This window comes from Asparagus officinalis, unplaced genomic scaffold (genome assembly GCF_001876935.1).
Source record: "Asparagus officinalis unplaced genomic scaffold, Aspof.V1 AsparagusV1_Un771, whole genome shotgun sequence".
NCBI classification, from domain to species: Eukaryota; Viridiplantae; Streptophyta; class Magnoliopsida; order Asparagales; family Asparagaceae; genus Asparagus; species Asparagus officinalis.
Genome location: NW_017973030.1, coordinates 1,436 through 24,789, shown reverse-complemented (window position 1 = coordinate 24,789; position 23,354 = coordinate 1,436). Strand labels below are relative to the sequence as shown.

General features: G+C 40.6%; 1 protein-coding gene across 1 annotated transcript; it reads right to left on the bottom strand.

Annotated features, from left to right (window-relative positions):
- Positions 1-8,723: 8,723 nt before the first annotated feature.
- Positions 8,724-9,509, bottom strand: LOC109828154. The gene is made up of 2 exons (XM_020395186.1): positions 9,467-9,509; positions 8,724-9,343 (listed from the first exon to the last, which is right to left on the bottom strand). The coding sequence occupies exons 1-2, from the start codon at positions 9,507-9,509 to the stop codon at positions 8,724-8,726; spliced, it is 663 nt and encodes a 220-aa protein (XP_020250775.1).
- Positions 9,510-23,354: the final 13,845 nt, after the last annotated feature.

The following is a 23,354-nucleotide window of genomic DNA, read 5'->3' as shown; positions in this document are numbered from 1 at the left end:
TTATTATCACCAGCAATTGACTCAAAGCATCTGGTTCTACATATACCTTACCAGGGTGGTACTGAATATCATTGTCGTAGTCTGCCATCAGCTCTAACCATCGGCGTTGCCTCATGTTGAGCTCCTTCTGAGTAAATATATACTTGAAGCTCTTGTGGTTAGTGAACACCTTCACTTGCTCTCCTAACGGATAATGCCTCCAAAGCGTAAGGGAAAAAATCACAGCTGCCAACTCCAAGTCGTGGGTAGGATAATTCTGCTCATGCTTCTTCAATTGACGAGAAGCATATGCCACCACATGACCATCCTTCTAAAGAACGCATCCTAATCCTCTCCCTAATGCGTCGTAAAACACCCCAAAGTTCCAACTCTTATCTGGTATCGTCAAGACCGGGGCCGAAATCAGTCTATACTTCAACTCTTCAAATGCCTGCTCACATGTGTCGAACTAGACAAACTTAATATCCTTCCTCGTAAGTCGCATCATCGGCTCCGCAATCTTCGAAAAATCTCTGGTGAAGCGATGGTAGTAACCAGCTAATCCCAGGAAGCTCTTAATGTCAGACACTGACTTGGGGGTAGGTCAATCCTTCACTGCAGATACTTTCTTCAGATCTATTGATATGCCGTCTCTGACACCATGTGTCCCAAAAATGCTATACGATCTAGCCAGAACTAACACTTATTATACTTGCCGAATAGCCGATGATACATGTGTATCTTCTCTTTGGAACTTAGCGATCCTCATGGGAGCTTAAGGATAGATGATTCTCATAGTAGCTTGAGAATAGAGGTGTAAAATAACACAGTAGAATGCAGGTTGAAGCGTGGAACGAGACGACAAATCAAAGAATCAAAGCATCACGTTTTCAGCCCGTGAGTCGACTCATAACAGTCATGAGTCGACTCATGCCTGTCATAAGTCGACTCATGAAACTCAGCCATTTTGTCAAAAGTCTCTAACCAATCGACTCATCACTGTATGAGTCGACCCATGTGTCATGAGTCGACTCATGACTATCGTGAGTCGACTCACAAAACTCAGCCGTTTTGATAGAAGTTTCTGACCAGTCAACTCATGAATGTCATGAGTCGAACCATATGTCATGAGTCGACTCATAAATATACATGAGTCGACTCATCGATGGTTTCATGGTTCATTTGGGTTTCTGTTGCACGAATTTCTGTAGGGTTTATGCTTGGTTATTTACCACTTTGCCATCCACGTTGTTCCACATATAAAAGGGATTGTTTTAGGGTTTTAAAATAATCAGGAGAGATTAGATTGTATTTGGTGAATTGAGAGAGATTGTTCTTCAATTCTAGTGAGATTGTGAGAGATTGTAAGTTATTTTATTCTCATAATCTACAGAAGGTATTTTCCTTCACCACCATTAAATTGTTCTTATGTTCTTGTTGTTTTCTTCCCAACCCACCTTTGATAATTCTGTGATCAAAGATGCTCACACGGTGACTTCTATTAAGTTGGTATCAGAGTGATCAGATCCTGTGAAGGGGGTATCCTGTGTATGGTCCTGACTCAATCACAATACAAGAAGCTAGGTGAGATCCTTATTTCATTGGAAGGAGTTCAGAAGTTAAGGAAGAAGAAGATGACTGAAGAAGACAGTTCAGCAAGGCTAGATGCATTAGAGAAGCAGATGGAGACAATGAGTTCGACCCTCATGCAACTCGTCAATCTTGTCTAAGACAAAGGAAACAAGGAGGAATCTTCTTCAAAAGGCAAGGAGAAACTTTTGGAGTCCGATGTAGAAAGTGAGGATTCTGATTCAGATGAGGAGGCCCGTATCGTTAAGTCTGTTTCACACTAAGGGGGTAAGGGTTCTTACCAGAATTTGAAGATAGACATCAAAGTGGAGATTTCTATTTATGACGGGAGTGTCAACATCGAGAGGCTTGATGATTAGATCGAGTGGATGGAGACCTATTTCACACTCTAAGGATATTCATCCAAGGAGAAGCTCGTGTTCGTGACTTTGAAGCTTTCGAGGCATGCATTGACATGGTGGAAATCCTATTGCAAGCAGGAGAAGAAGGCGGTATCGTGGAACAAGCTCAAGGAACTACTTAGGATGTAATTCTATCCGGTAGGGTTCCTCGAAGAGCGTTGGTACAAGTGGTATGGGTTACGCCAAAGGTTCAACCAAACCGTTCAAGAGTATACGACGGAGTTCCAGCAGTAAGCGATGGTCCTCAACATCACAACAGAGGAATATCCTATTTTTATGAAGTATATGGCGGGTCTGAACGAATATATCCGGAAGGAGATGAGGCTTTTCATAGTTGAGTATATTGTAGAGGCGAGTGTGAATGTCATTACCATTGAGGGTAGGCAAAAGAAGAGCAACGAAACGAAGGAGGACTCTAAACAAACGGGAGGCAAGTCTAGTGGCTCTCAACCAAAGGAAGAGAAGAAGAAGGGTGACTCACGGAAGGTAGGATTGACATGCAATCACTACAAACAGACATGACACATAGCTAATCATTGTTGGGAGAAGTATCCTCATTGAAGTCGAAGGGATTGAAGAAAAAGGAGGAGAAGAAAGCATACGTGGTAGCACAGGGTCCGAAGGAAGTTCCCGGGATGACAACACCCAATAGAAGTCTTAATCTTATGGCGGGGAAGCAGAACACAACGGAGGATGAAGACCCGAGGGAGTAGCTCTTTGTTTTGAAATTGCAGATCAAGACCAGTTTAGTTGATGCCATAGTGGATCCAGAGAGCTAAAAGAATTTAATATATGAGGCCTTGGTGCAGAAGCTAGGATTGAAGATGGTTAAACATCCGAAACCCTATCCTTTAGGGTGGATTCAGAAGGAGGCGGGATTGAGTGGATTGAAGATGGTTAAACATCCGAAACCCTATCCTTTAGGGTGGATTCAGAAGGAGGCGGGATTGAGTGTGGTCAACCACCTATCCTTTAGGGTGGATTCAGAAGGAGGCGGGATTGAGTGTGGTCAACCAATGCACTTTCAGATTTGCGCTCCACGAGTCGTATATTGATGAGGACACATGCGATGTTGTTCCGTTGGATGTTTGCCAAGTAATACTGGGCAATCCTTATTTATAGGATAGGTTTGCGGTCTACGATAGATGAGCCCAGAAGTATACGTTCACCAAAGATGGCAAGCAATTCATCTTCCGTTCGGCATCTCTTCCATAGGAGATGAGTTTGGTGATAGTGACTCAGGCGAAGAGGCTAGTGAATGCAAGCAAAAGGTTCATATTGTTAGTCATTAGGCCTTATAAGGAGCAGTTGAGTAGGGTGTGCTTGTCTATCTTGAGCAAGTTTTAGGAGGGAGAGCTTGACAGGTTCAAGGCCAAGTATATGGACTTGTTTTCGAAGATCACGAGACTACCACCATGACGGGGTGTGGAGCATGAGATTATGTTGACTAGCGAGAGTTCTTTACCAAATATAGGTCTATAACGCACATCTGTAGAGGAGTCTGAGGAGATCAAGAGGCAGGTTCATGAGCTTTTGGAGACAGGAGTGATTATGCCGAGTTGTTCTCCTTGCGGGTCACCAGTGTTGTTGGTGCCCAAAAAAGATGGAGGCTGGTGCATGTGCATAGATTACCGGGCACTCAACATGATAACCATTAAGAATTGATACCCATTATCTCGGATTGATGATCTTATGGACCAGCTGGAAGGAGCAAGGTTTTTCACAAAGCTGGATTTAAAGTTTGGTTACCATCAGGTGATGATTCGAGAGGATGACACTTGGAAGACTGCGTTCAAGACCAAGCAGGGCATGTTTGAGTGGTTGTTGATGTCGTTTGGGTTGTGCAATGCTCTCGCTACTTTTATGAGACTTATGAACAATTTGTTGCGACCCTTTATACAGGATTTTATGATAGTTTACCTATATGATATCTTGGTGTACAGCAGGACCTAGGAGGAGCATCTTGTTCATGTCGAGAATGTGTTTGAAGTGCTACAGAACGGATAGCTGAAGCTTAACAGGAAGAAGTGCAAATTCGAGAAGGACGAGTTAGTGTATCTCAGGTTCATCGTGGGGAAAGACCAACGGAGGATAGATCCATGCAAGGTGGCGGTGATCACGAAGTGGCCGACACCTAAGATAGTGACGGAGGTGAGAAGCTTCATGAGGGATTGCCAGTATTTGCACAAGTTCATTCGATATTTTTCTACTTATGCGGCACCTTTGCATGACCTTACGAAGGTGAAGGTTTAGTTTGTGTGGGGTAGGGTGCATGAGGAAGCTTTTCAGCTACTAAAGAAGAAGATCTTGGAGGCACCGGTGTTAGCTTTGCCGAACTTGCAGAGGACCTTCGAGGTGGAGACCGACGCTTCTAGTTATACTATGGGTGTTGTGTTGATTCAGGATGGTAAGCCGGTGGAGTACCATTCAGAGATGTTTACGGGTTCTATTCAAAACTACCCTACCTACGATAAGGAGTTCTATGCACTTTATCAAACGATCAAACATTAGAGGGTATATTTGTTGGGTAAGGAGGTGGTTGTGCATTCAGACCACAAACCATTAGAGTTCTTACATGCCCAAACGAAGCTACAGTAGGCACGGCACATGAAGTGGATGTCCTATTTGATGGCTTTCAATATCATCATTAGGTATAAGAAGGGAACGACGAATAAGTTAGCCGATATGTTATCTCACCCACACGTGAGAGCTCTCTTGGTGGGGACGCGCATTCAGCCCTTGGTTCCTTTAGAGTATGTACAAATGTACACATCCAGCCGAGATTTCAGCAGTGTGTTTGAGAAGGTGAAGGCTGGTCGAAAGGGGGAGTACGAGATTTGTGTAGATGGTTTGTTGTATCGAGGGACATCGCTATGTATTCCGGAGGATGGTGACAGGCTGCAGTGGATTAGAGAAGCACATATCTCACGTGTGCAAGAACATTTTGGGATTCAGAAGATGCTTCTCAATCTACGACGACATGTGTTTTGGCCAAAGATGCTAGATGATGTTACTAAGTATGTTAGAGGGTGTAACTTATGTTTCATTTTGAAGCTTTCTAACAGGAAGAGAGGATTGCACCTACCATTACCGGTACCTTCTAGACGGTGGGAGAGCATCTTTATGGATTTTCTAGGAGGGTTGCCGATAACCAAGCACGGGTGTGACTATTTGTATGTTGTGGTGGACTGATTCAGTAAGATGGTGATCTTGATTCCATGTAAGAAGACCGTGATGGGAGCAGGTGCAGTGCAATTGTTCTTTAAGCATGTGTGGAAGCATTTTAGGTTGCCGAGTTTGATTATTTCGGATCGGGATAGCCGTTTTCTTGGGTATTTTTGGGATTTTTTGTAGAGTTTGATGGGCACGAGATTGAAGAAGAGCATGACCTTTCATCCACAAAAAGACGGGCAAACGAAGGTGGTCAACCAAACTATGGTGAATATGTTGAGGGGGTATAATTCTAAGCATCCCAGGACTTGGGATGAGAGCTTACCATACTTACAGTTTGCTTTCAATCGGGCAATTCATGGATCATCAGAAAGTCACCATTTGAAACGTGTTATGGATTCTTAGTGAAGCTACGGCCGGCGGCAAGGAAGGGAGTGAGAGACAACATGCTCAGTGATTTCTGGAGAAGATTGCACATATTCATGCTATGGTTGAAGCTCAATTAAAAAAATCATAAGCCAAGTACAAGGTGAAGCATGATCAGCATCAGGTTCTTTGTAACTTTGGCATAAGTGACATGGTATGGCTAAAATTGAGTAAGGAGAGGCTAAAGGGAGAAGGGAAGAAGTTGAAACCTATACGTTATGGTCCGTTTCGGATTTTTTAGTAGATTGGTGATAATGCCTTCAGGCTAGATTTGCCACCTTACTTAGGCATGTATTCGGTGATCAATGCCGAGTATTTGAAGTTGTTCGAGCCACCATTGCTGGATGGTGAAGGTGACGCAAGGTGATCTTACCACATGTTGAAGACTTATGGTTTGATAGAGAAGAGCTACTAAAAGAAGATTGTATTTTAGAGCGGAAGACGACCACGATGAGGCGGGGGACGAAGAAGTCATTTCTCATTGGACGTCAAGGTCAGGTACCTAGCAAGGTTAAGTGGTTCAACAGGGAAGGAGGAGCTTAGGAGTTTCCTCAGCTAAAGTTCTAACTTGAATGAGACTTCAAGTTCCTAAAGAGGAGACCCATGATATGGGTGTATCTTCTCTTTGGAACTTAGCGATACTCATGGGAGCTTGAGGATAGATGATTCTTATGATAGCTTGAGAATAGAGGTGTAAAACAGCATAGTAGAACACAGGTTGAAGCGTGGAACGAGATGACAAACCGAATAATCGAAGCATCACGTTTTCAGCCCGTGAGTCGACTCATAACAGTCATGAGTTGACTCATCAGGTTGAGTCGACTCATGCCTGTCTTAAGTCGACTCATGAAACTCAGCCATTTTGTCAAAAGTCTCTGACCAGTCGACTCATCACTGTATGAGTCGACCCATGTGTCATGAGTCGACTCATGACTGTCGTGAGTCGACTCACAAAACCTAACCGTTTTGATAGAAGTTTCTGACCAATCGACTCATGACTGTCATGAGTCGACCCATATGTCATGAGTTGACTCATACATGCACATGAGTCGACTCATCGATGGTTTCATAGTTCGTTTGGGTTTCTGTTTGCACGAATTCCTATAGGGTTTGGGCTTGGTTATTTACCACTTTGTCATCTACGTTGTTCCACATATAAAAGGGATTGTTTTAGGGTTTTAAAACAATCAGGAGAGATTAGATTGTATTTGGAGAATTGAGAGAGATTGTTCATCAATTCTAGTAAGATTGTGAGAGATTGTAAGTTATTTTATTCTCATAATCTACAGAAGGTATTTTCCTTCACCACCAATGAATTGTTCTTATGTTCTTATTGTTTTCTTCTCAACCCACCTTTGATAATTCCGTGATCAAAGATGCTCACACGGCGACTCGTATTAAGTTGGTATTAGAGTGATAAGATCCTATGAAGGGGGTATCCTATGTATGGTCCTGATTCAATCGCAATACAAGAAGCTAAGCGAGATCCTTATTTCATTGGAAGGAGTTCAGAAGTTAAGGAAGAAGAAGATGACTAAAGAAGACAGTTCAGCAAGGCTAGATGCATTAGAGAAGCAGGTGGAGACAATGGGTTCGACCCTCGTGCAACTCGTCAATCTTGTCTAAGACAAAGGAAACAAGGAGGAATCTCCTTCAAAAGGCAAGAAGAAACTTGTGGAGTACGATGGAGAAGGTGAGGATTCTGATTCAGATGAGGAGGCCCATATCATTAAGTCTGTTTCATACCAAGGGGGTAAGGGTTCTTACCAGAATTTGAAGATAGACTTCAAAGTGGAGATTCCTGTTAATGACAGGGAAGGAGGAGCTTGTGAGTTTTCTTAGCTGAAGTTCTAAATTGAATGGGACTTCAAGTTCCTAAAGGGGAGACTCATGATACAGGTGTATCTTCTCTTTGAAACTTAGCGATCCTCATGGGAGCATGAGGATAGATGATTCTCATGGTAGCTTGAGAATAGAGGTGTAAAAGAGCACAATGGAATGCAAGTTGAAGCGTGGAACGAGACGACGAATCGAAGAGTCGAAGCATCTAGTTTTTAGCTCGTGAGTCGACTCATAATAGTCATGAGTCAACTCATCAGGTTGAGTCAACTCATGTCTGTCATAAGTTGACTCATGAAACTCAGCCGTTTTATCAAAAGTCTCTGACCAGTCGACTCATCACTGTATGAGTCGACCCATGTGTCATGAGTCGACTCATGACTGTCATGAGTCTACTCACGAAACCCAGCCGTTTTGTTAGAAGTTTCTGACTAGTTGACTCATGACTATCATGAGTCGACCCATATGATATGAATCAATTCATAAATGCACATGAGTCGACTCATTAATGGTTTCCTGGTTCATTTAGGTTTCTGTTTGCACGAATTCCTGTGGGGGTTGGGCTTGGTTATTTACCACTTTACCATTCACGTTGTTCCATATATAAAAGGGATTGTTTTAGTGTTTTAAAACAATCAGGAGAAATTAGATTGTATTTGGAGAATTGAGAGAGATTGTTCTTCAGTTCTAGTGAGATTGTGAGAGATTGTAAGTTATTTTATTCTCATAATCTACAGAAGGTATTTTCCTTCGCCACCACTAAATTTTTCTTGTGTTCATGTTATTTTTTTCTCAACCCACCTTTGATAATTTCGTGATCAAAGGTGCTCGCGCGGCCGCTCGTATCAGCCGATGCTCTCTCAAGGTCTTCAACACGTATCGCAAATGCTATGCATGCTCTGCTTCACTCTTAGAGTACACAAATATGTCATAAATAAAGACTTCCACGAACTTATCCAGTACATCATAGAATACCAGATTCATCAAGTTCATGAATGTCGTCGGCGCATTAGTCACACCAAACGGCATCACTAAGAATTCATAATATACATATCTCGTCCGGAACAAAGTCTTGGGGAAATCAGAATCCTTAACCTTCACCTGGTGATACCCACTCTACAAATCAAGCTTAGAAAATACTCTCGATCCTCCTAATTGATCGAAGATATCATCGATATGGGGAAGTGGATACTTATTCTTCATTATCACCGTATTCAACCCCCGGTAGTCAATGCACATCCGCTTGGATCCATCCTTCTTTCCCACAAGAGACACAGGTGCTCCCCAGGCCGATAGACTAGGTCGAATCAAGCCTCTCTACAAGAGGTCATCCAACTGAGTCCGAAGCTCGGCCAACTCTGTCGAAGGCATACGATAAGGGGTCTTGGAGATCAGAGCAACTCCAAGCTTCAAATTTATGGAAAACTCAATTGCTCGATCCGGTGGCAATCCGTAAATATCATCGGGAAACAAATCTTCAAATTCTCGAACTACATCTGGTTTCTCGGGTTCCACTTGCATTGTAGCTAACATCGCCTTCTTCTGTCTAGCTCTGTACTCTACAGGTCTGGTCGATGTGCTGCCACTGAGGAACTCAAACCTCAGGTGATCCGGTATCTCAAATACTACGCTCCGACAACAACAATCAATGGTGGCAAAGAATGTCCCCAACCAATCTATCCCAAATACTACATCAAAACTCGGCAAATCAATCACCATAAAGTTTGAAAAGAGTTCCCTCCCGCAGATGACCATAGGGCATGCTTCATAACCACTGGATGCTATTAAGACACCACTGCCAGTGTTGATATTCCAGCCTGTAGTTAGAGGAGTTATAGGAAGAGAATGGACACCCGCAAATCGAAGAGACAAGAAATAATGGAAAGCTCCAGAGTCAAAGAGTGATAAAGTAGGAATGGAAGAAACAAGAACCTTGCCTATTATAGGAGGTGGTAAATGCAACTAACTTAGTACTTATAAACAATATTATCATGATATCATTAGGTAATGCTAAATAAGGAAGTTCATATGCATGTAAAACTTAGATGAACAATTCTTACCAGTGATAACCTGGTCATTCGCCTCAACTTCTACGGCTGACATCATAAACATATGACACGGTGGTTGCTGCCTTTGTGCTTCTTGATAAACCTACTACTATGGAGGAAGTGGCCCTACTCGAGAATAAGGTATGTGCTGAGGCGGTGCTGTTGGCACAAATCGAGGCAGAGCTGGAAGAGCTGCTCGAACTGGAGGTGTAGGCAAACGAACCTGCTGCTTCTGCGGATAGTTTGGACTGATATGGTCGGAGAACCCACAGGTATAGCGAGTATGCCCGGAATAGCCACAATAAGAACACCTCACTGAAGACTGGCCATGAGGCTACACTCCAGGGTGCTGATAAGGGTGAGCATGAGGGGGTGGCTGACGCTGAGAATGCTACTGCCTCTGCGGGGCCTGCTGCTATTGCCTCAGGGAAGGATGCTTGACAGTCCTAGCTGGAACTACTGGTACCCTACTCTGAATCACATATGGGTCTTCAGGTTCCTTCTGCACGCTCTCAATCTCACGTGCTGCATCTAGTACTACATCGTGAGTCGCAAGTACTCTACCAGCCAGAGCAAACCTAATATACTTATCCAGACCCTTCTGGAACTGATGCTTCCTAATGGTAGGGTCTGTAACCAGATGGGGAGCATATTGACTCAGGGAAGAGAACTCGGCCTCATACTCATCAACTGATCGGCCTCCCTGCTTGAGCTTAACAAACCTATGCTGGAGTTCGTCCCGAGCCGACTGAGAAAAATACTTCATGTTGAAGCGCTCGGTGAATATCTCTCATAGGATTGGCCTCTCCAAATGGGTCTTCTCAGCTACCCACCATATCCGAGTAGTATCGGTGAGCTGAATATCCATGTGATCTACCCATTCAGCAAGGGCAATACGGGTCACCGTGAGAATAGTCTCAGTGACCTTCAGAAACTCCTCCGCTACTAAGAGACCTTCAGCACCAGAGAAGGAAGGCGGTCGCATGTACTGGAACTCTCTAACACTAGATTGTACGCGAGGGGCAGGCTGATGCTGAGGCTCCTTGTGTAGCTACCCAGCCAGGTGCTGCTGATTAGTAACCAATTCTTGAATCATCGCCAGAAGTTGGTTTGGGTCCACTTTGGGCTGCAAGGCACTGCTACCAGACGGATTACTATAGCCACGCGTACCCACCATGGTTCTGAAGGAAAGTAAGGATCAAGAGGAAAACAAAGGTTAAAATAAAAACAACATATTGGGAAAATAGGAACTAAAACATAGTTATTAAGATAATAGTATAAGAACTTAATTGTAGTCTTACGGATGAAATATGATATATAACTAAATTGTCCACTATATTCTTAGTAGTGAGGACTCGGGGCCATGACCTGCATGAGCCACCACTAAAACCTGTCATGCCCCGCTTCCTAAAATATCCAGGAATCGGAACGTGAACAAGCCCGCGACGTATTAGATTGAGAAGAAATATACACTATCTTTTTTTTCTTTTTTTTCTTCTCAATCTAATACGCTAAGCGTCAAACACAAGAATATCACTTATTGGTCCTTGATCACAATAGCAAGAATATAATAACAATCCAGAATAAGAAATAGATATATCATCAATGGTAAATCATCCCAGACATAAACATATGGGTCAAACATACCCTTATTACAAAAACGGTCCAACTAGGAATAAAAATACATAGTCCATGATAAAAGGAAATACTAATAAAATAACTAAATCCATCATCAAACTAAAGAAAAAAATTGTAAAAGAGTTCTAATATCCCACAACTACTACAGAAGAAAACCACTACGCTTCAGTTTGTTCTTCTACTCCATCAGAAGGATACTCCGGCTGGGTAAACACTGGCTTTGCTGCATCATCGAATCGGACATGTTCGTCCCCTATATCTGACGCACACAAGAGAAAATAGGTATACGTCAGCGTGCATGGCACACGACAAGATCTCATATGGAAAAATGAAACGGTCGTATGACCCATGCTATGACAGTAATAATACTAATAGGAAAGACACTGATACATACAACTGGAAATCTAATAAAATCAACATGCGAAAACACTACTAAATCTTATGATAATCATAAGGCTAACTACTAACAAAGCCCCTACATGCATCCAAACCCGTGAAACGGATCGGTGAGAGGACTACACGCAATCCGATTTTGACCTGGTTCGAACTCAAGCAAAACTCAGGTGACGAAACGATTTCATTGACCAAGTACAAAATGGTTCACTTGGCCCAACAAACTAACCCCAGTGCGAAACGGTTCACTGGTGCGAGTGTGGAAGATACATCAACAGCCTTATCTGATCACATGAATCATGACTTCCCCATCCCAACTCTTCTTATTTTCTAAGTCAACAATTAATCCCTAGTAAACTCTGGTTCACCACCTAAACTCAGTCAACACACCCACATGTGTCACTAGGTCTATTCATGACGCACGAGACCACTAAATCATAAACTACTAAGGGTTCTCAATCACATCAAGAGATAATAAATAAAACTAATTCTATACAATAATAACATGGTATGTCAAACATGATTAAACAAGTTTATAAAGCATGAATAATCACTACATTAAAATATGGAATGCATGAACAGCCTACCACAGAGTGAATGAACACATAAATAGGTTTCATTAATAACTTACTACTGGGTGTCAACACTTCTCATGTAAGCTAATCGTAATTAAATATCCCTAAATATAATAATGTGGTAAAAAAAACTAGAAATTGATGTCGTTTTGCACATGAAATATCGTGCTCTACGATTATCAGTTATACGTTCTTATTTAATAAATATTTTTTTTCCAAAAAAATTATTCTTTAAAACTATTTCTCATTATAACTAATTTAAAATAAAATATTTATGTAATATATATATATTTGTTAATTCTTTTCTGTATGAATAGTAACATTTGCCTATTTTATAAATTACCTTTAATTTATTTCTTTTTCGATAATATTTCGTAAAATCTAATTTTAACACCTAACTTATCATTTCATGTCCGTAAATTCTTAGTTATAATTATACAAAATTATCAATATTTCTTAAAATCTAATTTCAACCCATACGCTCATCATTTCATGTTCGTTAATTTCTTAATAATGCAATTAACAACATTATTAATCTAATTTCCACTCGTGCGCTCGACATTTCATGCTTGTTAACTTTCAGATTTAAGCTAGTATCACACATCCTTATTTCACGTAGATATTCAATAATCACATTAACCACAATAATGATATTAATCAAAATAATATATCTAACCAAGATAATTAACAATAATAATTATAAAATGATACTAATTAAGTGGCGAGATCTTGCCTCGGCGCGTTGACCAAATCGATGTCGACGGAGTGGTTCGGATCTGATGCGGAGGAGAACGTTGGCGAACTCGGGTCGGCGTCGGGCAGCGGTGAGCTCGGGTCCGGGCTAACGACGTTCGGATCTGATGCGGAGGAGAACGTTGGCGAACTCGGGTCGGCGTCGGGCAGCGGTGAGCTCGGGTCCGGGCTAACCTGCAATAGCTCTGACAAAGGAACCCCGATCTCACCATAAGTCCAGACACATTCTGAGGAAGTATCACTTGATCAGGGAGATAGTTGATCGCCGGGAGATCAAGATTGAAAGAGTAGACACAAAAGATAATATAGCAGATCCATTCACAAAGGCAATTGCTCGTTCACAATTTGAGAAACTTGTTGAGCTATTGGGTATTAGATACTATAATTGGCCTTAGTGCAAGTGGGAGTTTGTTAGATATAGGTGCCCTGCAGGCAATTATTGTATATTGTAACAGGACCTATATGTATATAACATCCTTGTTCAAAATGATAGTATGCTATTTTGGTCAGATTTATCTGATGTTCTAAATATACAGATAATGTCCTTAGAATAAATACTAGACTATCAGACATTTCGGATAGTGATCGTAATGAAGAGATCTGATTAGTCGGTAACGTATATTCTAAAATGTTCCTAGTTGATGAAGTGTTGAGATAGGACATCATCACTTTGGTTTAGACTAGTGTATGCTTTATTTCTCCTTTTGAAGGAGATGATCAATCTCTTAGATCATTGATGTGAGACATCAAGATACAGTATACAGGTGACTCATTAGTGAATGAGTTGACTGAACGACTCGCCGAGAACATCTAGTTGGTAATATACTTAACTGTCAAATAGAAGTTCTCAAGTGATATAGTACATAGTAGTCTCTTGACCTGAGGCATGAGTGCAATATCTTATATGTCAGTAAAGATGTATTTAGACTTTTACCTAACCACAGTTCTTATTGAATTGTGCATAACGGTTCTTGTTGGGTACATCCCGAGACATAAGTAGATATTGAGATGCCAAGAAGGGATTCGTCTCTCCCAGTATAGGGGTTGATGTCATAAGATTGTTTGATATAACTATAGCCTGGAAATCCTTGGCCAAGGTGAATAAGATAAACTGAGTGTCAGTTTGATCTTATAGGTTATGAGTTTAATATCAATAAACACTAATCAAGCTATTAGGGTTTGACAGTTTGCCATACCCTAGGCTCAATAGTTTGACATGGTTTGACGAAGAGACCGGACTGTACGGTATTATCATTGAGTGGTCCTGATAAAATTGGATAAGCATCTTGCAGACCTTTATCACAACTTATACCCGGGTGGTCTTCATGTGTAGCTAGCACCTCTGTTGTACTTATGGATATGATCCACTACCGAGTTTTTTTTAAGTTGGGCCCTAGAGTCACACCAAGCGCGTACTTGAATCCTATGAAACACAATTTATGGAGTGATGCGTATGATTGATACGCATATATGATTTCTTCCGGATACACATAAACGGTTATGTATATCGGTAAAATCGGAATGCTATGTGCTTAGGAAATGAATTCCAGTATTTTTCCCATAAAGTTAACTTTTAGTCAACTAGTTGACTTTTTGGTCAACAGTTGACTTTTGGTCAACTCTTGATTTATTTGGTCATATAGTGACTAATTAGTTAAAGATTGGAATAATACTATATACCGTATTTATGAAATACTGTATTAGTGATAATAATTTGGTATTCTCATTTATGAAATACACATACCATGTATAATGAGTCATGAGATGAGTCACTTAGTGGTATGGTTTGAGCACATGGTTTATTAGCACATGGTTTTGAAATGTAATGATTCATAAGATGATTCATTGCATGACTCACATGATTAATCATTAATTTTTGATGATTCATTGCATGACTCATAGGATGAGTCATTCATATCATGAACACATTTCACTCTATAAATATGAGCTCTTTTTCTTATGGAAAGGTTAATGAAAAATTGGCTAAGTGTTTTTTTTCCATAAGAGAATAAAAGAGAGCTCTCCTCTTAATAAACTTTAGCAATCTTTGAGCAAGAGTAAGTAGTAGGATTTTAAGAACCCCGGGGTGGATATCTTGCCTTGTGTCTTAAGAAGACTCTCATTTTATCAAGCTCACTTGAAGACTTGGAGATCCACTACAAAGAGATTTTCTACTACAAGGAGCAAGAGCTAGGGGTTATTCGATCTTCCATCGAATCACGCTACGAAAGTATGACTTTCTAACTCTTGTATGCTCACTTAATAATTAGGATCATGTTAGATTTAATTAGACGATCCATATGAATATTTCATGCTCTCTACATGCTTAGTATTTTTGTACATACATGTCTTCCGCTGTGTATTATGCATGTAGACATAGCACGATTTCCTTCATGGTATCAGAGCTATGGTTCTATCTAATTGAATCTTAACATATACATCTAACTCATGGTGGACCTTGTTCTTGCTTCTAATTTCTAGTTTACATGAAACTAGTTAATTAATTCAAGTTATTTTATAAAATAATTAATTACAACTAGTGTAGTTGTATGTTAGAAGCTTGTTAGTCTTTTTTGAGTTTGGATAATCCTTATGCTATCTAGTTTCCAATATGTTGCATAACTAGATAGATGCATATTTCTTAATGTTGATTAAGTTATATGATTTATCATCTTGTATGGATGTTATGTTTATGGATGGTAGTGGACAACTATTCTCTTGTATGTTTTGTATTGATGTAATAAAGTTAGAAATGTAATAATTATTTACGACCTCTTCCCTCCCCGAGCATGGGCTACGCCTACGGGTTTAGGCACTTGCTCACCGATCATGGGCTACGCCTACGGGTATAGGCCCTTGTTCGGGTGTGGGGGGGTATGGTTGCTTAATTTAGTTATTTTATTTATAGTTTTTGCTTTACATTTAATGTAATATTATTACCCATCCTACGAGATGGTTTTTCCATTGCACGTCCTATGTTTATATGATTGTAATAATACAAAGTTTGCAAGGGAACAAGCACCGCAAGGAGTTGCATATGGCTTGCTAAAATGTAATTAGTGTAGTTGCATTTTATTTTCTTTAGTTGTCCACTACCATTCTATATAAGTTTTACATTACATATGTTGATTTGTTGATTGTGCCCCAAATTGTAGATGTCAATACAATTGGGTGCTATTTTTTGCAAAGTTTATATCTCTATCTCACTAGAGAATAGTTTTTATTATAAAAACTCATTTTTTAAACTTTGTGAGACATGGCAATAAGAGTTTATTGACCATAGAGTGGTGAGATCGACATTAACATAGTGTTAGTGTGAAAGATAAATAAACCTAAAGCAGTTAAAAGAGATGTATTTAGAATGAGCTTTTAACTAGTGTCAAGGAAAGTAATTATAAGATATAGCTCATGGGGTGCTGCCCAACTTAAGATTAGGGGTGATGCCCAATCTTTCGCGCTATAGTCTTAAAGAGAAGTGGTTACTTAATTAAGGTCCGATAAATATTCCCGGTGAATAGATCGGAACCCTCCCACCAATCTTGCGCTTTCCTGGCTAGTTTAATTGTTGCAAGTATAAATATAGAGCATCTTTAAACTATATCAAGTTCGATTACGGTAAAAGATTTGAGAAATCGTCCGTAGCCCTCCATCATTTTAGTTAAATACTATTAAGCTTATAAATACTATGTTTGTTGGCATACGTCAAGGCATAACTATTCTATGGCTAAATAGTATTCATCTGTATATAAGATATAATGATAGCTTAAGTTGGTTATGCAACTTTGTTAGCATACGTCAAGAGTTTGCATAAGTTAAATTTAAGCCAGTCAAGAAATGATAGGTACAAACTTGACTAGCATTTTATGATTTGTTGGCATACGTCAAGGTCATAAAAGACTAGGGGTAAAATCATATCAAGAATTACAAGAGTGTAAAAGACAAAAGTTGTCTACCAATTATTGAATGTGTTAATTTGTTGACATACGCCAAGGTTGATGCATTCAATGATAATTGGATCTTGATCCCACTTGAAAACAATGAGTTGTTTTCCGATCACCTATTATAAGGTTTTGATGGACTCGAAAAATAGTGGGAGGCATAACTTAGATAAAAATAAACCAAATCTATTTTATGTATTGAACATCTGCTAAAATACATTTTCTCTCTCTTTCAGGCCATTATGTCTGGTTTAAAACTCATATTGGAACAGAACAAGTTAACCGGTCCTAATTACAAAGACTGGTTGAGGAATGTTAAAATTGCCCTAACTTATGACAAAGTAGCATATGTCCTCACTGCGCCCGAACCTGTTCTAGGCCTAGAACCCACTATAGCGGAAACTGAAATCCGCAATACATGGGATAAAGATTGTTCACTTGCTCAATGCCTCACCATTGCCTCTATGGATTTGGTCCATCAGAGACAACATGAGAATATGGATATCAGATCCATATTTCGTAATACAGAAGAACTGTATGGCGAGCAACCGCGACAAATGAAGTACGCGGCGTCTAGGAATCTGTTCCAGACGAAAATGACTGTGGGATCTTCTGTTGGGGATCATGTCCTCAAAATGATCGCCTATGTCAATGAGCTTGAACTTTTGAACGTAGGCCTAGATGCAGATAGATATACAGATATCATTCTGCAGTCCTTGACACCAGCATACTCCCGATTCATATCACAGTTTTTGATGATGGATCTGGAGCCCACTCTTCCTGCCTTGCTTAATTTGTTAAGACAGGAAGAAAGTTCTTTGAAAAAGGGACAAACACCAGTCTTGGCTATAGGGCAATCTTCTTCCTCTTCTGGCAAATTGGTTGCTAAGAAAAAAGGAATGAAGAAAACTACTAAACCAAGGAAAGGTGTTAAGAAGGCTGTCAAGAAGGATAAAGGAAAGGCAAAAATGATGACAGCAGAATGCTTCCATTGTCATAAGTCAGGACATTGGAAAAGGAACTGCCCAGAATACCTAGCCTCACTCACCAAGAATAAGCAAGTTGTTGCTTCATCTACAGGTGTGTTTGTTACTCAGAATTGTTTTTCTATAAATCATACATCCTGGGTATTAGATACCGGATCAGGATCTCACATCTGTAATTTGTTACAGGGACTTAAAAGTTATAGAAAACTTGGAGCTGGAGAGATGACTATGCAAGTTGGTAATGGTGCAATAGTTGCAGCACTTGCAGTAGGGGATTTTCATCTAGCTTTACCAAATGGAAACGTTTTGATTTTAAATAGCTGCTATTTTGTACCAACTATGATGTGTAATATAATATCCATATCTTTATTAGATAAAGATGGATATGTATTTAAGTTGGAGAACAATGTTATGAATATCATATTTAATCAAAAGTTGATTGCTTATGGAACATTGTGCAATGGCATCTATATTCTTAATCAAAATACAATTCTGAACACTTATCACACTAATAAAAGAAAGCACTCAGTTATGAATGACGCTTTCTTATGGCATTGCAGACTTGGTCACATTAATAAAGAAAGACTTGGCGAGCTTCATAAGCATGGATATTTAGATCCATTTGACTTTGAGTCTTATGAGACTTGCAAGTCTTGTCTTAAAGGTAAAATGACCAAGACTCCATTTACAGGAACTGGAGTAAGAGTTACAGAACTCTTAGGACTGATACATAGTGATGTATGTGGTCCTATGTCTACAATGGCCAGAGGTGGCTACTCCTACTTTATTACTTTTACTGATGATTTTTCAAGGTTTGGACATGTGTTTTTGATGAAACACAAATCTGAAGCACTTGAGAAATTTATCGAGTACAAAAATGAAGTAGAGAACCAAACGGGCAAGAAAGTTAAAATTCTTCGATCGGATCGAGGAGGTGAATACTTGAGCTCGGAATTCTTAGGTATTTTAAAAGAGAATGGGATTCTCTCTCAGGTTACTCCACCCTTTACACCACAGCTTAACGGCGTGTCAGAAAGAAGGAATCGTACCCTATTAGATATGGTACGTTCCATGATGAGTAACACTGAGTTACCTTTTTCATTCTGGGGGTATGCATTAGAAACAGCAACACACTTACTGAATAGGGTTCCAACTAAAGCAGTGCCTAAACCTCCATATGAGATATGGAGTGGGAAGAAACCACATCTTAATTATATTAAGATTTGGGGATGTCATGCTTATGTAAAGAAGCAAGATCCCAAAAAGTTAGAGGCACGCTCAGTATTATGCAAATTTGTAGGATATCCAAGGAATTCCATTGGATATCAATTCTACCACATCGATGAACAAAAGATAATTGTTTCTCGGCATGCCACCTTCTTAGAGAAGGAATTTCTTGAAAAAGAAATTAGTGGGAGCATGGTAGAACTGGAAGAAATTTCAGAGATACAAAATATTACTGATAAATTAGTGGAACCAGCAAATTCAGTTATACCAGAAGAACCTCAACCACTCCACAGATATCCAAGGCGATCTCATGCACCTAAGACACAATATAATTTTTTAGTTGAAGGTGGCATGTTAGATCACGTCATAGATGATGACGAACCTTTAAGTTATCAGCAAGCCTCTGAGAGTAGGGACTCTGTTGCTTGGCATGATGCAATGAAATCTGAAATAGACTCTATGTACACCAACAAAGTATGGATATTAGACAATGCTCCTAAAGGGGTGATACCCATAGGTTGCAAATGGTTGTTTAAGAAAAAGTTGGGTGTAGATGGAAAAGTAGAGACTTTTAAAGCTAGACTGGTAGCTAAAGGTTTTCGTCAAAGACCTGGTTTGGACTACGATGAAACTTTTTCTCCAGTGGCTATGCTCAAGTCTATTCGGATCCTACTTGCTATAGCTGCTCACTATGACTATGAGATCTGGCAAATGGACGTTAAAACTGCATTTCTAAATGGTGATTTAGAAGAGTGCATATATATGACGCAACCAGAGGGTTTTGTAGTTAGTGGGAGCAGTGGAAAAGCATGTAGATTGCTTAAATCTATTTATGGACTGAAGCAAGCATCACGGAGATGGAACATCTGTTTTGATGATGCTATCAAAGAGTTTGGTTTCATCAAAAATCCAGATGAACCATGTGTGTATAAAAGGATAATTGGGAGTATTATATCGTTTCTTATTTTATATGTAGACGATATACTCTTAATCGGTAATGACATACCGTCATTACAAGCGGTTAAAATTTGGCTATCAAAAAGATTTTCCATGAAAGATTTAGGTGAAGCATCCTGTATACTGGGTATTCAGATCTATAGAGATAGATCTAAAAGGATGTTAGGATTATCGCAATCTAGATACATTGGCAAAGTGCTAAAACGGTTTAGCATGGAAAAAAATTGTAGCCTTCTAGAAGTCGTCAGATTGTAATCTTTCATCATCGGTGTTTGATGGGGGATCAACTATCTATTGTGATTTTTAGACAGCCTACAGAACCCCCTCCAAAGTTTTCGAAAGTTCGCGGTTGACTGGGACGAATTTTCGGAATACTTTGGATCTCAACTCTGATCTTGGAGCTGTTGATTCCTTGTCACAAAGGAGTTGTTCTCTGCACTCGCTTCGAAAGCAGCTTGGTTGAACGGATTTTCCATGCAGGACCTGTGTGAAGGTATGTGCCATAATCCTGCTTCTGGAATGTGGGGGTGGACCCTGCATTTTGAACTTGAGATGCGGGTTTCACCGTTGCATGTTGAATTTGGAACACAGGTGTGACCTCGGCGTTTGGTTTTTTGCATCGCGGGTCAACATTTTGACTTAAGACATGGAAGTGGCTTCCGTGCATTTTTGACTAAGTCTTTGAGACTTGTCTTTGGCGCATCTGTTTTAAGTCTCGACTCACATCTATTAAGCTGATGGGCCTGCAAATGTGCGTAGGATTTTTGGCAAACCCTCAGCCATCAACGGATTTGATAAGCCTTTACCGATTACCGTTTGAGTCGGGCTAGCATGTGAATTATCTAGGTCCGTTCCACATGTAACGTTGTGCTAAGAGAATGAACTCTCTTAGTCTTGATGCTATGATTTTGAATACATAGACTTTGTCATTTTGACGGGAAAAGACTAACCGGCAACGCGTGTTAGGCGTAGACTTATCTCTTATTAGGGATCGAGATAAAGTCCCCCATGCGTGTGAGGCATGGATTTTGATGTCCTTTTCACGGTAAAAGACTAACCGGCAACGCGTGTTAGGCGTAGACTTATCTCTATTTAGGGATCAAGATAAAGTCCCCCATGCGTGTGAGGCATGGATTTTGATGTCCTTTTCACGGTAAAAGACTAACCGGCAACGTGTGTTAGACATTGACTTATCCCTACTTAGGATTCAGGATAAAATTCCCCATGCGTGTAAGGCATGGATTTTGGCGTTATTAATAACGACCTGCTACGATATTGAATACGTAGGCTTTGCTATTATTGCGGGAATAGGCTACCCGGCAGCATGTGTTAGATGCAGACTTATCTCTAATTAGGGATCGAGATAAAGTCCCCCATGCGTGAAGGCATGGATTTTTGGTGTCATTTCTTCCTGTGTAGCTTGAAACACCGAAAGAATTAACAAGTTCATTGGGGGGTTGACTGTTAGAGGTGTTATGTTAACATAACAGTATTTTACGGACCTATCGCTCTATTGAAGAGAGTCGATAAGTTGATTTGGTCGTCAGAGGTGTGGTGTTAACTTGACGAGTTTGTGGACCTATCGCTCCATTGAAGAGAGTCGATAAGCGGATTTTGTCAGAGGTGTAGTGTTAACGTGACAAGAAAGATATTGCTATGGAAGCAATTTTGAGAACTTATCGCTCAATTGGAGAGAGTCGATAAGTTGATTTGGTCGTCAGAGGTGTGGTGTTAACTTGACGAGTTTGTGGACCTATCGCTCTATTGAAGAGAGTCGATAAGTGGATTTTGTCAGAGGTGTAGTGTTAACGTGACAAGAAAGATATTGCTATGGAAGCAATTTTGAGAACTTATCGCTCTATTGGAAAGAGTCGATAAGTTGATTTTGTCAGAGGTGTAGTGTTAACGTGACAGGATTTGTGTTGCAATTGGAGCAACTTTGGGGACTTATCATCCTATTGACGAGGATTGATAAGTGGGTTTTGTCAGAGGTGTAGTATTAACGTGACAGGATTTGTGTTGCAATTGGAGCAACTTTGGGGACTTATCATCCTATTGACGAGGATTGATAAGTGGGTTTTGTCAGAGGTGTATTGTTAACGTGACAAGAATTTGGAGTGATGCAAACTGAATGCATACTCTGTGGGGATGATGATCGTCAGAAGTGTAATGTTAACTCGACGATGTGAAAGATTCGTTACTCTTAATCCAGTGGATTCCAAGTAACCAACCCCCAGTCTTGATGAAGACTTAGCAGGGGAATAAAAAAGAGGTAGACAAGGCACATCACCTAGTGGGGCCCTATCCATGAAGTCTGAATAGAGTCACATCACCAGGTAGGCCATTATCTGATGAGTTTGACTATCAGAGGTAACTGTTAACATGATAGTTGTTGGACCCGCCATCCTACTGAAGAGGATTGACTTCTGTGGCCGTAGTATCTTTCCCTTCTGACTGGGAAGAGTAAGCCTGGTCCAGTTGCTCAGGAGAAGATTGGGCTTGGTCTGATTGCTCAGGTTGATCCTGCCTACTTGGTTCTTCAGCTTTGATCCTGGCAATAATTTTTTGAGCATGCTCGCCTTGAGAGATTAGTTGTCTCCAGGAACGGCATTCTACAACTCCTATTCGAGCTAGGAGGTCGGTTTGTAAGTTGTGTCGACAGGTTTGTACTAGGGTAGACTGTGTCATACCTGTCGGACAACGCAGAGCCATATTTCGAAACCTTTTGATGAAGGCTTTGACTGATTCCCTCTTCTTCTGCTTAGTAGCGAGAAGGGTATGGATGGAGACTTCTGTATCCTCTTCAAAGAATCTTGACAGGAAGAGTCTCTCTAGATCCGCCCACTTTTGGATACAGCCCGCAGGCAGTTTCCTGAACCATTCAAAGGCAATTCCCTTGAGGGTGCCAATGAACAATCGAGCCAGTATGGCATCGTTCGATATTATATTTCCAGTCTGTGACTTGAAATGATAAATATGTTGGTTCGGTGATCCCGTGCCGTCAAAAGTTTGTAGCGTCGGGACCTCGAACTTTGGAGGATAAGGGGCTGCATCCCATTCGGCAGGATAGGGTCTGATAACTCCCTCATCTTGGAGCTCGCTTCTGTTAGCAATGGCTTTAAGGCGGGCTTCCAATTCTTCCATTTTGGCAGACTGAAGATTCTGCTCGTTCTCAGTCTCTCTTCCTTCATCAGAGGAAGATTCCAGGCTGTGGGCTTCTTGGTCAGAAGCCGCATCATCAACCACTTTTCCCTTCCCTTTGCTTGTGTGAGGTCGGGATGAAGACGCTTTTCCTCTCCGGGAAGATTCTTGCCTAAGCGGCGAATCTGTCTCTTGAGATTTGGCCTTGTCTGCGACGATTTGAGTCAACATGGCCATGAGTTCATTGATGGCCTCCTGCTGAGATTTGAGCATGGCTTCCTGTTCATCAAGT